Source organism: Saccopteryx bilineata, chromosome 11 (assembly GCF_036850765.1).
Source record: "Saccopteryx bilineata isolate mSacBil1 chromosome 11, mSacBil1_pri_phased_curated, whole genome shotgun sequence".
Taxonomy (NCBI): Eukaryota; Metazoa; Chordata; class Mammalia; order Chiroptera; family Emballonuridae; genus Saccopteryx; species Saccopteryx bilineata.
Window position 1 is genome coordinate 55,127,333 of NC_089500.1, and position 15,086 is coordinate 55,142,418.

Below are 15,086 nucleotides of genomic sequence, written 5' to 3' on the forward strand. Positions count from 1 at the left end.
CTTCTATGGCAAGCAGCTGGTGCCCCCTGCTGGGGAGTGTAACCAACAGCATTACTTCCCTGTTGTAGAAATTAGAACTTAAAATTGTGATACAGATGGGAAAGGAAAGTATTCACTTCCTGCTCTAATCTATTATACTCTGTAACAATATTTTATTTACTAAAAGCCTAAAAAGCAAGCCGTGAAATAACTGTCAAGTAATTAACAGAGTATTCAATGTTTACAAAGATTCATTAAAAGAACTCCTAACAAAGAAAGCCAACGAGTTCAATTTACATCTTAAACGATTTAATAGAGGTATTTGTTGAACAGGTGGCTTTAGTTTAACAAAAACACAAATTTTCTCTTTGCAAACACTTAACCTGAGTTGGAAATGAAATCTGAAGCGAAGACATTTTAATTCACAAAAATAATTCTCTTCAAAAGATAAGCAATGATTGATTCCCATTTGAGGAGCTTCCCTGAAGTTCAAAGCTCGGTCCCAGGACAGGAATGAGGAAAAACTCCTCGCAGGTCAAAAGCTCTGCTGAAGTCGTAGGACTGCACCTGTGGGCCCTTGACCAGGGTGAGCTTTCGCAAACAGCCCCGGAAGGGGGTCGAGCTGCTCAGGCAGTTCTGCCTTACATCAGCTGTTTAGGAAAGAAGAGAAGTCTTGCTTAATTCTATTAAGTGACATGAACAGCAAATAAGAACAAAAATAAACTCAACCGGTTTCTATGTGAAAATTAGAATAATATTCTTCCACATCTGTGGCTTCTGTGGTAAGTCAATAAAAACTTGTAATATGTAATCATTATAAGGCATATTTGACTTAGAAAGTCTGAAGAGGTGTTTATTTTATCTCTTGTAACAGTTACTTAGAACATCTGAAAGTGCATAATTCTAACTCAAAACTGATGTGAGAGGATGAGACACATGTATTTGTCCCTTAAAATGACTGCCCGCCCCAAAATGACTCCTTATAATGGCAGTTGGTAAGATGATTTGACTCAGTAGTTATCCGCTTACTTTCCATCACATCTAATGTTCTCAGCCTCTTACCTAATGATCAATTTACATGTGTAGATTATTTAAATTTTCCCCCAAGAATTCCTAGGTATTTGAAATAGCCTGTCTAAAATGGGAAAGGATTTGTCACCAAACCATGTATTTTTTGTAATCTCTATTCTATATCCACCTGACCTAAGACTCCCCACCCCCTAAGGACAATGTCCCTAGAAAGCGAATGTACAGAGCAGATATCACACATACCTGGATAGCCACCGACATAAATGGGATTGTTGGTGTCTACCGAGGTGGACTGGGTGTGTGGACTTTGAGCATGAACAGCATTCCCATCCACGATCAGCACCACGCGGTGTTTGCTTTTGTTAGCGTGCAGGGTGTGCCATTTTCCATCACAAAGAGCACGAGCAGCTCCGGGCTCGTATGTGGCTGTTATCCTGCCAGCACCGTTGTTAACATGAAACAAGAGCTAACCAAACAACAGACACAAGCAAATATCTTAGTGAGTTTTTCCATATTTAAGGAACACAGTCCATTTAAATAATGTGCTTGAAGTGAATAAAATCCCAGTATTTTGCCAAAAAGGCGAGCAAACTATAAAAAACAAGCATTTGATGCAGAGGATCCTGGTTTGAAACCCTGAGGTCCCTGGCTTGAATACAGGCTCATCAGGCTTGAGTGCGGGCTCACCAGTTTGAGAGCAGGGTTGCTGGCTTGAGCATGGGATCATAGACATGGCCCCATGGTCACTGGCTTGAGCCCAAAAGGCCTCTGGCTTGAGCAAAAGGTCACTCATTCTGCTGTAGCCCCCAGTCAAGGCACAAATGAGAAAGCAATCAATGAACAACTGAGGAGCCGCAATGAAGAACTGATGCTTCTCATCTCTCTCCCTTCCTGTCTGTCCCTATCTGTCCCTCTCTCTGTCTCTCTCTCTGTCACAAAAAAAAAAGAAAGAAAAAGAAAATAAAAGAAGCATTTGTTTTTAAAAATAGCCTCTTAAAGAATTCAGATACTGGCCCTGGCCGGTTGGCTCAGTGGTAGAGCGTCGGCCTGGTGTGCAGAAGTCCTGGGTTCGATTCCCGGCCAGGGCACACAGAAGAAGCACCCATCTGCTTCTCCACCCCTCCCCCTCTCCTTCCTCTCTGTCTCTCTCTTCCCCTCCCGATGCTGAGGCTCCATTGGAGCAAAGATGGCCCGGGCGCTGGGGATGGCTCCTTGGCCTCTGCCCCAGGCACTAGAGTGGCTCTGGTCCCAACAGAGCGACGCCCCGGAGGGGCAGAGCATCGCCCCCTGGTGGGCAGAGCGTCGCCCCCTGGTGGGCGTGCCAGGTGGATCCTGGTCGGGCGCATGCGAGAGTCTGTCTGACTGTCTCTCCCCGTTTCCAGCTTCAGAAAAATACCAAAAAACCCCCAAAACAAAACAATTCAGATACTATCTTATCCTTGACATTTCAGAAAGGGCATATGGCCACCTCCCATGCTGGAGCCACTACCATAGCATTGTGCCCTCAGACCAGCTCCCTCTTTTCAGAACAACAGCTGACGGTTTTACTGAGGGTGCTAGTTCACAGCAGTTGCTAGAACCTATGAAGGAACATTTACTAACTCCCTTCTGACAAACTCTAGGTGCTTTACCCCAGTGAGGGGTGAAAAAAAAAGTAAGACTTACAAGAAACGGGAGGGAAGAATTTTAAGGAAACTGTTGTAAGGTTCTTATGTTACATGTGAAGCTACTCAGTATTATTTTAAGGTAGATTGTGACACATTAAAGATGTATATCATAAACCCTTAGGCAACCACTAAAAATGTTTTAAAAGAAAAATAAATATTAAGCTAATAATAGCGGTAAAATACACAATAACATCAGACATTACATTTTTTTGCAACCATTTCACTTTTGATAAAATGTTTCAAATGTCATATAAAAATGTGCAAATGGATATACAATTTTTCAAAATGCTTTTGCAGTATAGATGAGAAAAAGAGTTGGCTATAAACTAGTGTAGAGAGGATATAGAGGCAATTTTGTTTATACATGAAATGAAGCAAGAGGTCACATGACTTTTTCTATTCTTCCCTCTCACCTCTCATTCTAGGCTCCCGTTAGGAACAAAAACCCAGAGGTCGGGAACTTATGGCTCGCGAGCCAGATGTGGCTCTTTTTTGATGGCTGCATCTGGCTCGCAGACCAATCTTTAATAAAAAAAATAGTGTTAAAAATATAAAACATTCTCATGTATTACAATCCATTCCTTTCCTACTGCTCATGTTCATGGTTGCAGGTGGCTGGAGCCAATTACAGCTGTCCTCTGGGACAACACCAAATTTTTATTGGATGATGCGTAACGTATACGGGTCGTTGTATGGCTCTCATGGAATTACATTTTAAAATAGGTGGCGTTCATGGCTCTCTAAGCCAAAAAGATTCCCGACCCTTGCTGTAGGAAGTAAGCAAGAAATACTAGCAAAAAGCTCTCAATTTTGTTGAATATAGAGCATAGAGGCTTGTTCCTTGCCTCCTAAGAGACAGCAGCTCAGAGTCAAGCCTCTTAGTCCCATGACACCATAAGTTGACCACAGTGCCGTAGAAATGGTGGCCCAGTGCAGTTCCATAGAGAAAGGACCTGAGAGACTACTACTCGGCCTACCTATGTCTTATGGGTGTTGTGGCAGACAGTCCCAATTTCTCATGTGACCCTCTGGGGGATACAGAAGATGAAGAAGCAGCAGTGCCTATGACGGCTGGGATAGGAAGCCTGACCTGCAGGGGACATTGGCCAGACCTCCAGGAGCAGTCCCTGTACACTAGCAATGTGGAGATCTCCAACCGCTCCTTATAACCAGCCAGGGAGGGCTGGCCAAGTGCACAGAAGACAGAGGCTGCACCTGAAGGTCAGGGAAGTTGAGTTCTCAGGAGAAAGCTCACAGAAAAGAAAAAGGGCAATGAAGACTCCCTTCTCCCAAATTTTGCAAATAGGGTCCATCTGGGTGGGAGAGGAAGAATGAGAACTAAAGGAGGTAGTTTTAAAGCAGAAGGGCCTAAAGCACTGTTAATTGTTGAGTTTATTTTGTTCCCAACATGAGGAATGGAGGCTGAAAAGCTAAAGCAGAATAGTAATAGAAAAAATTATGTTTGTTGCATTAAAAATGAAACTGTGGCGCATCAATCCCATGAAATACTGTGCAATAAAAAGACATGAACTATTCATACACTTAACGACTTGGATGAACCACCAGGAAATGGGGCTGAGTTGGAAAGACAGCCTCAGGAGGACGCATACTGCATGATTCCATTTGTATAACACGTTGAAATAACAGAGATGGAGAACAGATTATTGCTTGCCAGGGGTTAGGATGCAGGGGGAGAAAGGTGGAGGAGGAAGCTCAAAGGAAACTTGTAGTAATGGTACAATTAAGCACCTTGATTGCGGTGGGGATTTTATGAAGCTACACATAAGTGCATGTATAACAGGCATCAACTTATACTCGGTGACTCATGCCAATGTCAACTTTGTGGATTTGACATTGTACTAGAACAGGGGTCTCCAAACTTTTTACACAGGGGGCCAGTTCACTGTCCCTCAGACCATTGGAGGGCTGGACTATAAAAAAAACTATGAACAAATCCCTATGCACACTGCACATATCTTATTTTAAAGTAAACAAACAAAACGGGAACAAATACAATATTTAAAATAAAGAGAAAGTAAATTTAAATTAACAAACTGACCAGTATTTCAATGGGAACTATGTGCCTGCTTTTGGCTAATGAGATGGTCAATGTCCGGTTCCATATTTGTCACTGCTAGCCGTAACAATGATGTGACGCGCTTCCAGAGCCGTGACGCGTGTGTTCCCCGTCACCGGAAGTAGTACTGTGCGTGAGCAATGCCATGCTTTGCATCTCACTGACCATCAATGAAAGAGGTGCCCCTTCTGGAAGTGCGGTGGGGGGGGGCGGATAAATGGCCTCAGGGGGCGCATGCGGCCCACAGGCCGTAGTTTGGGGACCCCTGTACTAGAATTATGAAAAATGCTACCACTGGGGGAGCCTAGGTGAAGTGTGAAAGAGGGCCTCACTGTACATTTCATTGCAACTTCCTATGAATCTGTAGTTATTTCCAAATAAAATTAGGAAAAAGGAGGTATCAGTTCGGTAAATTTCAGACTGTTTAGGAACAGAACTTGTTTGTACTGTAGCTGCAGTTTTGCTTTAATTCAATTCCAAAATTACAAAATAAGTTACTTAAAAGCATTTTAAGATTATCTGTTTTTTAAATATTAACCGAACCTCTTCTCCACTGCATTAAAGTGGATAACTGGAAGCGTGGGATCTAGGTATTTCTGCTGTTTTGCAACTGCTCCATCCCGAAGACGGGGGCAAGGCAGGGACCTCATCAAGATGAAGCGCTTACCTTGCCGTTCACAATCTCCAATCCAATGGCATCCACCTTGGCGCTGCTGATGCCCAGGAGGACGCCGTTCTCTGAGGAGGTACGAAACTCAAGTGTGATGTTGACATCCGATCGAACTCTGTAGCCTTCTTTGACTGAAAAACGCAAGGCAAGTTATGAGTTATGAGTGAGTCCTGCCCAGCCCAAGAAAGCGCAGGCCTGGAGACGTAACCCCCTCACCCCATAGTGGGCTGGTTGGCTGTATATACACACTCCTGACTGAGGTCAGGAGACTTGGTTCCAGCTCTTTCTCTGGACCCAGCTCCACTGCCAGCAAGTCCCCTCCACCCTCTGAGCCTCAGGCTGCACATCTGCAAGAAGAAGTGCTGCTTCTCAAGAAGGAACACATTCAGTGGGGCTAAGCCAGACTGGAGCCAAGGCAGGGAGCCTCTCATGCAGAGCCATCTAGGGCAAAACCACAAGGGCTTTGGTCCAATATAATCCCCCCATCATCTCTACAAGACCAGTCCAGTTATTCTCCCATAGCTACATACTGGGTTGGTCATCATTTACTGCAGGGGTCCCCAAACTACGGCCCGCAGGCCACATGCGGCCCCCTGAGGCCATTTATCCGGCCCTTGCAGCACTTCTAAAGGGGCATCTCTTTCATTGGTGGTCAGTGAGAGGAGCATAGTTCCCATTGAAATACTGGTCAGTTTGTTGATTTAAATTTACTTGTTCTTTATTTTAAATATTGTATTTGTTCCTGTTTTGTTTTTTACTTTAAAATAAGATATGTGCAGTATGCATGAGGATTTGTTCATAGTTTTTCTTTTTTACAGTCCGGCCCTCCAACGGTCTGAGGGACAGTGAACTGGCCCCCTGTGTAAAAAGTTTGGGGACCTCTGATTTACTGAGTGTATTAGCGTCTACGCTAGGCTTTTTTTAAAAGTGGAGATTTAATTGAATGAATTTTATACGTCGGTGAAAAACAAAACGCTGAGATAAACTGGGGATATTAGCAATAGAAGGCAGTTGTTACCACTCCCAGGGTTAAAGGAAAAATGGGAGAAGGTGGTGTTACCAGAGCTTGGAAGCACAGAGTGAAGGCGAGGAGTGCACTAGCTCCGCCTCCTCCCTCCCTCCCAATCTCCGACCAGCGCCTTCCTGGAGCCGGAGAAATGAGTTCCCAGCGATAGAAAGAGGATCTCGGGAAGAGGAGCACAGGTCTGAGTGCAGACAGGAAGTTAATCGGCAAATCACGTATCTAAGATGAGGAGGCAAGGTCAGATATGTTATAAGGGCTCGTTCTAAGCCTTGAGGAATTTAAATTCCAAGGCAATTTAAAATTTTCTACTCCCAGGTGATTACTATTTTCAACAATCTAAACAATTTCTTCATCCAATCTAACTTGCATTTGGCTGGCTGGTCTAGGTATTTTATTTTATGCTGCTGATCTTTAATTCAAAGGCTTTTTATTAAGTTGGACAGTGAGAACATGTCTTACATAAATCTGAGGAGAGTACAGATGATTCCAGGTACACATGCCGCCAGGAACTGTACGGCCCCTGGGGTGGGAGCCTTCTCCAGGCCGTGGGGACGGCACAACAAGTGAGAAGGCTTGTCCATTAGAAGTTGAGAAGTCAGGATAAACTGGAACATTTAACTATGGGGTCTGCTGCAGCCTTGTCCAGTGGGTCCACTCCTATCCTATAATTCTTAGATCCATTATCATCTTAGGGTACAATCTTTTGAGATCGTTGATAATACGTACCAAGAGCTGCATAGCCACTGCCCTCAAAGAAAGTTCCTTCCTGGGCCTCTGCATAGCACCCGGCTACCGCAAATTCCGACACTGGGCTCTCCTTGCCCAGGTGTTTGCTGTTCACTGTCACCTCCCCAATGCAAGCGGCGATGCTGTGGGTGATCTAAACCAAATTACAAGAGCGGACGGCAGTGAACACAACGAGGACGGCAAGGACGCACCTTAAAATATTAACATTTGCTTTTTAAAATCGAACTGCCACAATACTTCGCAGGAATGTGTAACTTCAAGCTACTATTTCAGGATCTTTGCCAATAATGCAGTCAACGTCTTTTCTGTTATTTTGATTAAATAGTGTAGAAATCAAGGATGAGGAATTTTCTAATCTGCAAAGACAGATCCCCTGGATTTCCCTGAATTGCACGGGGACTAGGGGCTGTGTTAAGGAAAATGTTCATTACTTCACAGGAGGGCTGGCTGGGCTTCAAGGGGAAGCGGCCACGTACAATCAATTTAGGGATGTGGTTAGAAAGGTCTGCATCTTGCAGCCAAACCCCAGGTCCAAAATCAAGACAGTTTCAACATGAACACGTTCCTCTAAAAATCAACACAAAGGTAATAAGGTCAAGGGGCCCCGCACAGAAAATGCTGCTTACATTTCCAATGTTCCTGGGCCAGAAACTGGAGGGCAGGCCACCCAGGTACAGCTTCCCTTCCACATCCAAGGTGGTGCCATCCCCCACCGTGCTCACCATGGGGGATTCCTGGCCATCAACCAGCATGAAACCCTTTCTTTTAAAGTATTCTGTCTTGACCTAGAGCAAAATGAAAATATCTGTAATTCTTAAGGAATGAGAAGCTTTCACAGATGTTTGTTTGCAGCTCTGTTCAGTACAGCTATAACAGCCTGGATGGCATCCTAAAGGAATGCTCAGTCTTAGGCAGCTGGCGCTGCGAAGGGGCTGAGCCTGGCAGGGGACGGGAAGCAGGCAGAGGGAGCGGACACAGGAAGGAAGGTGTCCTGGAGGCTCGGTGAGAAGACAGCAAATGCCATGCTCCAGGGCTTGGCTCATTCACGCCATGGGAGGGCTTAGTTTATTTCTTGTCAAGTGGAGACCATTTCTGGTAGCTTTCATTCATTTCCTCAGTGTTTGCTGATTGCCTAGGACAAGGGTCCCCAAACTTTTTACACAGGGGGCCAGTTCACTGTCCCTCAGACGGTTGGAGGGCCGCCACATACAGTGCTCCTCTCACTGACCACCAATGAAAGAGGTGCCCCTTCCAGAAGTGCGGTGGGGGCCAATAAATGGCCTCAGGGGGCCACATGCGGCCTGCGGGCTGTAGTTTGGGGACCCCTGGCCCTAGGAGGTATCAAGCACTGAGCCAGGCCCTGGGGATGTTTCAGGAAGCAGGGATGTTCCCTGCCTGCAAGGTAGGAGAGACAGCAAACACACAGCCAGCTAGAAATCAAAGGGAACGACTTCACTGCAGTGACGTGGAAGGGACGCAGGGTAAACGGACTAGACCTGGGAAGGTGACCGGAAGCTTCCCGAGAGCCTACCGTGTGCCACTTGCCGTCATTGAGCAGGGCAGGGTGAGAGACCGCCGTCCGTCCCTTCCCAAGATCAAACATGAAGTGGAGGCGGCCCCCGTGCAGCTGGAGCGTGGCGTAGTCCGCTTGGTTCTGGTGCCCCATGTAGTAAATCAGGCCACTGGAGGCAAAGGTTCGGAGACTCAGCTGAACCGAGAGCCTGCGGGAAAGCAAGAGCTCAGCCCACGGAAAGGAATAAACTTTCACACTTACTTTTTAAATTAACCTCAAAGAGAGAACCCCAACATTATTCCAAAGTTCATACTTAGCATCTCAGGAGAGAGACTCACTCATTTACCCAGCCGTTCACTCGGCTGATGGTTACTGTGTGCCTGCGTCTGCCAGGCCCTGTTCTAGGAGCCGAGGCTGAAGCAGCGAATAAAGGGATGTCCCCTTCTCCCGTGGAACTAATACCAGAAATACACCCGAGTTCAGGTTGGGTCGGAGGAGGCCAGTGGTGTTGACATTAAGTAGTCAGGCAGGCAGATCTGAAAGATGGCGTTTCAGCTGAGATTTGAATGGCACAGAGGGGCAAGCCCCTCAAACCTCTGCAGGGGGCCCGGAGTAGGGCCAGGTGGGAGACGGCAGCACACAGGGGTGGAGGAAACGATTGTGTCTGGGTGTCCTCCCCCCACAGGAGGCGTGATGTCACTAAAGCACACTGGGATAAGAAAGGGGCTTGAGGGCCTTGGGAGGCAGAATTCAGGTTTTATTTTAAGTGCATTGGGAAATCACAGGAGAGTTTTAAGAGGAGGTGAGCATGACTTGATTTATACTTTAGAAGAAGATTCTGATGTGAAGAACAAATCCAATGGGGCTAGGGTGACAGCAGGCAGCAGTGAAACAGTCCACAGAGGTCTGTCTGGTGGTGGCTCAGGCCAGGGTGGTGGTGGGGGATGCAGAGGAGGTGAACTGATGCATGGAATATTCTGGAGGATGAAACAGTAGGACTTGCCGATGGACCGAGTTTGGAGGTTTAGGGAAAGAAAATAACCTCCAGGTTTGGGACTTAGGCAACCGGGTGAAGGTGATGATGTCTACAGAAATGGCAGGGACCAGGAGAACAGGTTTGGGGGAGACTGTGAATTTCCTTTTGATGTGCTGAGGTTGAGGAGCCTGCCACTCCACAGAGATGTCCAGTAGCCAGTTAGGTATACAAGCCGAGCTCTAAGTGAAGGTCAGGGTTAGAGACGTGGGTGTTGGCAAATGGAAAGTATTTCAAAGCCGCCCTGGGAGAATATGTGGAAGGGGCCCTGGCCTTCACTGATGGAAGAGGAGCCAGCAAAGGAGGCTAAGTCGGGGCAGGCAGGGAGGGAGCAGGAAACAGGAGCATGTGGGCCAAGGATGTTGGGTGGCCACGTGTGTATGATGCTGTTGAGGGCCCAGCAGAGGAGGAACAGGATGTGACCATAGCAGGTCTTGGGACCACTCTGGCAAGAGCCACAGAGAAGTGAGGGGAGGCTGACCAGATGGGCAGGGGAAGGAATGAGGAGTGAGAAAAGGCAGACCCATAAGAGAATTCCTCTGAGAAATCTCACTGTGCAACAGAGCCAGGACACCACGGTGAGGGAGCAGGGATGATGTGGAATCTCCTGGAGAGTTTCTGTTTTAGGAGTTAGAATCGGCCCTGGCGGATTCGCTGTCGGTTAAGAGTGTCGTCCCGAAACAACAAGGTTGCGGGTTTGATTTGCGGTCAGGGCACACACAGGAAGCAACCGAAAAATGCACGACTGAGTGGAACAACAGGTGCTTCCCTTTCCTCCTCCATTCTCTCTCCTTTCCTCCTTCTGCCTTTCTAAAATATCAATAAAAATTAAGCTGGATAGCGTGGTTGGTTGAAACATCATCCCAGAGCCCGGAGGTCACTGGTTTGATTCTCTGGTCAGGGCACATACAGGAGCAGCCTGATATTCTTCTCTCTCTCTTTTCCTGCCTCTCTCAAAAAATAAAAAAAAGTAAATAAAAAGTTAGAGCCTGGCCCTGGCTGGTTGGCTCAGTGGTAAAGCATCGGCCTGGCGTGCAGGAGTCCCGGGTTTGATTCCTGGCCAGGGCACACAGGAGAAGCGCCCATCTGCTTCTCCACCCCTCCCCCTCTCCTTCCTCTCTGTCTCTCTCTTCCCCTCCCGCAGCCGAGGCTCCATTGGAAGGATGGCCCGGGCGCTGAGGATGGCTCTGTGGCCTCTGCCTCAGGCGCTAGAATGGCTCTGGATGCAACAGAGCGACACCCCAGAGGGGCAGCGCATCGCCCCCTGGTGGGCGTGCCGGGTGGATCCCGGTTGGGCGCATGCGAGAGTCTGTCTGACTGCCTCCCCGTTTCCAGCTTCGGAAAAATGAAAAAACAAAAAAAAAAGAAGAAAGAAAAGAAGAGTTAGAGCCTACTAGAAAGGGAGTGGTTACAGGCCTAGGCTCTGGGACCACAGTGACTGAGTGTGAATTTTATCTCTACTGTGTGACTCTGAGCAGATAACTTACTTCCCTGTGCCTCAGTTTCCTTGTCTAGAAAATGAAGAGAACAATAATACCTTCTTCATAGGACAATTGTGAGGACAAGGTGAGGGAATGTGTGTAAAATACTAGATAGTCTCTGGCATAGCGTCTGTTCCTCTTGTTATGACTGATAACAAGAAGGATGATGATACCCTCTCTGCATTGATGAGGATCATGTATAAAAAAGGGAAACAGGGTGCTCACTGGCTCTGAGAGGAGAGAGGGGACGGGCTCCAAGGGCAGACGGGGCAGAGAACAAGGTCTGCTGTCCCCTGGTGGCTGGGGGAGTGGTGGAGGGGTGAGGACGAAGACAGTGGGTTTCTCTTTTTGGAGGTGGACAGACAAGAGTTCTCTTCTTAATGAGGCAAGTCATCAGCGTGGGCATGAAGAAGAATGTATGAGTTTTGAGATATGAGGAGAAGGCTATGACAAATTAAAAAAAAATTAGAGAAATGTATTGGCTCCCCATGTAGCCTGGAAATTTGATCTGTGGCCACGGCTTAATCATATAACCAGGTAGGAAGAAGACGTGCATTTCTGTAGCCTCGCCCGCCAGCTAGTTCTGGCATGGATTAGGCCAAGTGTGGGTTTTATCTGTGGTCACAGCAGAAGAGACGGGAGTGTTAAGGGAGTTTGCAAAGGAACACGTGTAATAAGGGCATACATCGCCTCTAGGTAAGGGATCAACTGTGCTGTGGGGCTGGAGAAGGGACTGATGGTCATGAGAAGCATGAGGGCTTAGAGGTCCTGAGGCAGGTGAGGAACTCCTAGGGGAGCAACAGAGTGGAGATGAGAACGAGGTCAGATACACAGGACGCTTAAAGTAGAGAGTCTGGAGGTGGAATAAAGACTTATCAAGTAGGCAAGGGATGCCCTGGGGAGAGGGTGGCTGATGAGGAAGGAGGACAGGAGCTGTGACAGACTGGGGCCAGAGGACTTGAAAGGTCAGGTGTCGGTGGCTGGAATTCATGGAGAAGGATGGAAGGAGTGTTAGAAAAAAGACATTAAGCTAAGGTCTGCAGGCGATGGGGGTGGTGATCACAGAGGACAGTAATAAGAAGTATAGGATATGGCAGAGTCTGGAGAGAGGAACTTCGGATCAGCTCCAGTGGTCGGCAAACTCATTAGTCAACAGAGCCAAATATCAACAGTACAACGGTTGAAATTTCTTTGGAGAGCCAAATTTTTAAACTTAAACTATATAGGTAGGTACATTTCTTACTGAGGTAGCACCAGCACGTGGTATTTTGTGGAAGAGCCACACTCAAGGGAGGGGCCAAAGAGCCGCATGTGGCTCACGAGCCGGAGTTTGCCGACCAGGGAGCTAGCCAGTTGGAGGAAGAGAGAGGAGGGAGGTGGGGTTGGAGGAACCTGACCCAGCCTCAGGCCTTGAGACCGGTAAATATGAGCTGGCTTATCCTAAGAAGGGTCCTTGGGGACAGGCAGGTATGAGGGTGAGACTGAATGTGGAGACCAGCCTGTGTGCGGCCCCAGTTTGGGGGGGGGGCAAAGTGAAAGTTTGGATAGACAATGTCATCAGGTTAATGAATGCTTACAGTAGAATGAGGTTGATGATAATAGATCCAGGGGACCTTGGTTCCAGAATGAGGAGTGGTTTAGACAGATACCTCCGTGCTCTCCTACATACACACAAAGAGGCTAGACCAGCCATCCTTTAGAAGGGGTGAAGACAAACCACAGAAACCACACTTAACCACATTGTCGGCATCTGATCTGCCTTTTGAAGGCTGCGTTTCTATCTCTGCCTCCTCACTGCCGCCTTTTGGTTGCCAGTTGAGCACTCAAAATACAAAAAGCTGCTTTTAGAAAACACTCATTGCTGAAAAAACACCTCCCTAGGCATACAGGAGAACTTCCAAGCAATGCCTACCTCTTTCTGACCGCCATCTGATTGAAAGGCAGTACTAAATGGCTGCCTTGGGCGAGACCAAACTGGTGAGCGTTGGGGACACCCTCTGGGGCTCGCTCCACGGCACACTGTCGCTGTAAGAGACGCACAAGACTCTCAGTCGCGTGCAGCCAGGACCGGTGAACATGTGCACGCTTTCCATCAAGAGAACATCTCAGAAGCAATGGTATCAGAGCACCAGCAACCACAAATACACGTTTGCACTGATTTAATCTCCTTCATGCTAAATAATTTACTCCCTGGCCCTTTATCTCTCTGAGATGGCAATTGAGCCCCTGTCTTTCTCCTCAATCCCACTCAAGTGGGGTGATGGCCCGGCTGCTGCCCTGCCATCACCCCTCTCGGGAGAGTCTGGGGATGTTAGCCATTACAGAGGCAGCTGCAGCGCAGGCACGGGACACTGGAAGGGCCACCAGGTCACAGGCCCAGGAGTTTGCTGTCTCTGATTCCTCATGGGCAGGAGAAGGTGAAGCCGAGAGGAGCCAAGCTCCCAGGGGCTCCCAGTGCCCCAGGGCAGAAGGCGAGGAGCCCGAGAAGGTGACCTCCATGCTGACTCCAGACCAGGTGAGGCCTCGGATTCAGTTTTCTGGCTTCGGGTGGGCAGATGCTCCCGGAGAACTGTCCTGAGCTCCAAGGCTGGCCCTGTTCGGTAGGATCGGGAGGATTGGGAGGATCCGGAGGAGTGCTTTCTGTAGGACTGCGCTGTTATCGCAACAATGCCAGCGCGTACCTTCAGCCCAGGAAGGGAAAGCTGAAACTAACAATGACTGCCATTAAAATATCTCGTCAAAACTGGCTTGGCCCTGGCTGGTTGGCTCAGCTGTAGAGCGTTGGCCTGGCAGGTGGGGGACCCGGGTTCGATTCCCGGCCAGGGCACATAGGAGAGGCGCCCATTTGCTTCTCCAACCCCCCCCCCCCCCGCCTCCTTCCTCTCTGTCTTTCTCTTCCCCTCCCGCAGCCAAGGCTCCATTGGAGCAAAGATGGCCCGGGCGCTGGGGATGGCTCCTTGGCCTCTGCCCCAGGCGCTAGAGTGGCTCTGGTCGCGGCAGAGCGATGCCCCGGAGGGGCAGAGCATCACCCCCTGGTGGGCAGAGCTTTGCCCCTGGTGGGCGTGCTGGGTGGATCCCAGGCGGGCGCATGCGGGAGTCTGTCTGACTGTCTCTCCCCGTTTTCAGCTTCAGAAAAAAAGAAAAAAAAGAAAAAAAAAAACCCAAAACCCTGGCTTTTCCTAGACAAATCAAATCATTTTCCCTCTTTTTAAAAAAGTAACAATGATAAGTGCAATGGCTTACGTTAAGTACTTATCACATTTCTGACTAAATCCAAAGTGATCACGAGCCCTTACAGAAACTGTCAGAATGCTCGCTGTATGGCGGCCACATACAGGTGCCCGAGCGCCACCCCTGCAGTCCGTACAGGCTGAGCAGGTCCCGCGGGAGTCTGCGGAGGACTGCTCCTCCCTGGCCCGGCACTGCTTGCATCACAGGGATCACTCTGTGCAGCCCCCTTTGCAAAGTGGCCCCCAGCTGGTACTGCCAGGGGAGGGCATCGGGGTATCCTGGGAGGCGGGTGGGGGGGGGGAGAAGCTGATTGATGTCCCCCGCGGGGCTCCTGGCGGCCTCCCTGCGCTTCCGGGCCCACCGGAGGCTTGCTCCCTGCGCTTCCGGGGCCCACCGGAGGCTTGCTCCCCCAGCTTCTGGGCCCACCGGAGGCTTGCTCCCTGCGCTTCCGGGCCCACCGGAGGCTTGCTCCCCCAGCTTCCGGGCCCACCAGAGGCTTGCTCCCCCCAGCAGTCCTGGCTCCCAGGCCCCCTTTCTGTCACTGCTTTCCCAGCACTTAGGAATGGTGGCCCCATTTTAATCCCCCCACCCCGGGCGTGCTCTTCTTTCTGACTGGCCCTGATCGCTCCAATGGA

At 48.8% G+C, this 15,086-nt stretch overlaps 1 protein-coding gene across 1 annotated transcript in view; it reads right to left on the reverse strand.

Annotated features, from left to right (window-relative positions):
• Window positions 1-320: 320 nt before the first annotated feature.
• Window positions 321-15,086, reverse strand: part of LAMA1 (laminin subunit alpha 1) — a 222,495-nt gene continuing 207,729 nt past the window's right edge. Inside the window, exons 57-63 of the mRNA XM_066247114.1 lie at window positions 13,133-13,245; window positions 8,725-8,914; window positions 7,820-7,978; window positions 7,173-7,326; window positions 5,420-5,553; window positions 1,252-1,474; window positions 321-629 (exon numbers count right to left, since the gene is read on the reverse strand). Coding sequence (XP_066103211.1) covers window positions 469-629; window positions 1,252-1,474; window positions 5,420-5,553; window positions 7,173-7,326; window positions 7,820-7,978; window positions 8,725-8,914; window positions 13,133-13,245 — 1,134 coding nt within the window. The 3' untranslated portion in view covers window positions 321-468. The remainder of the gene's footprint in view (window positions 630-1,251; window positions 1,475-5,419; window positions 5,554-7,172; window positions 7,327-7,819; window positions 7,979-8,724; window positions 8,915-13,132; window positions 13,246-15,086) is intronic.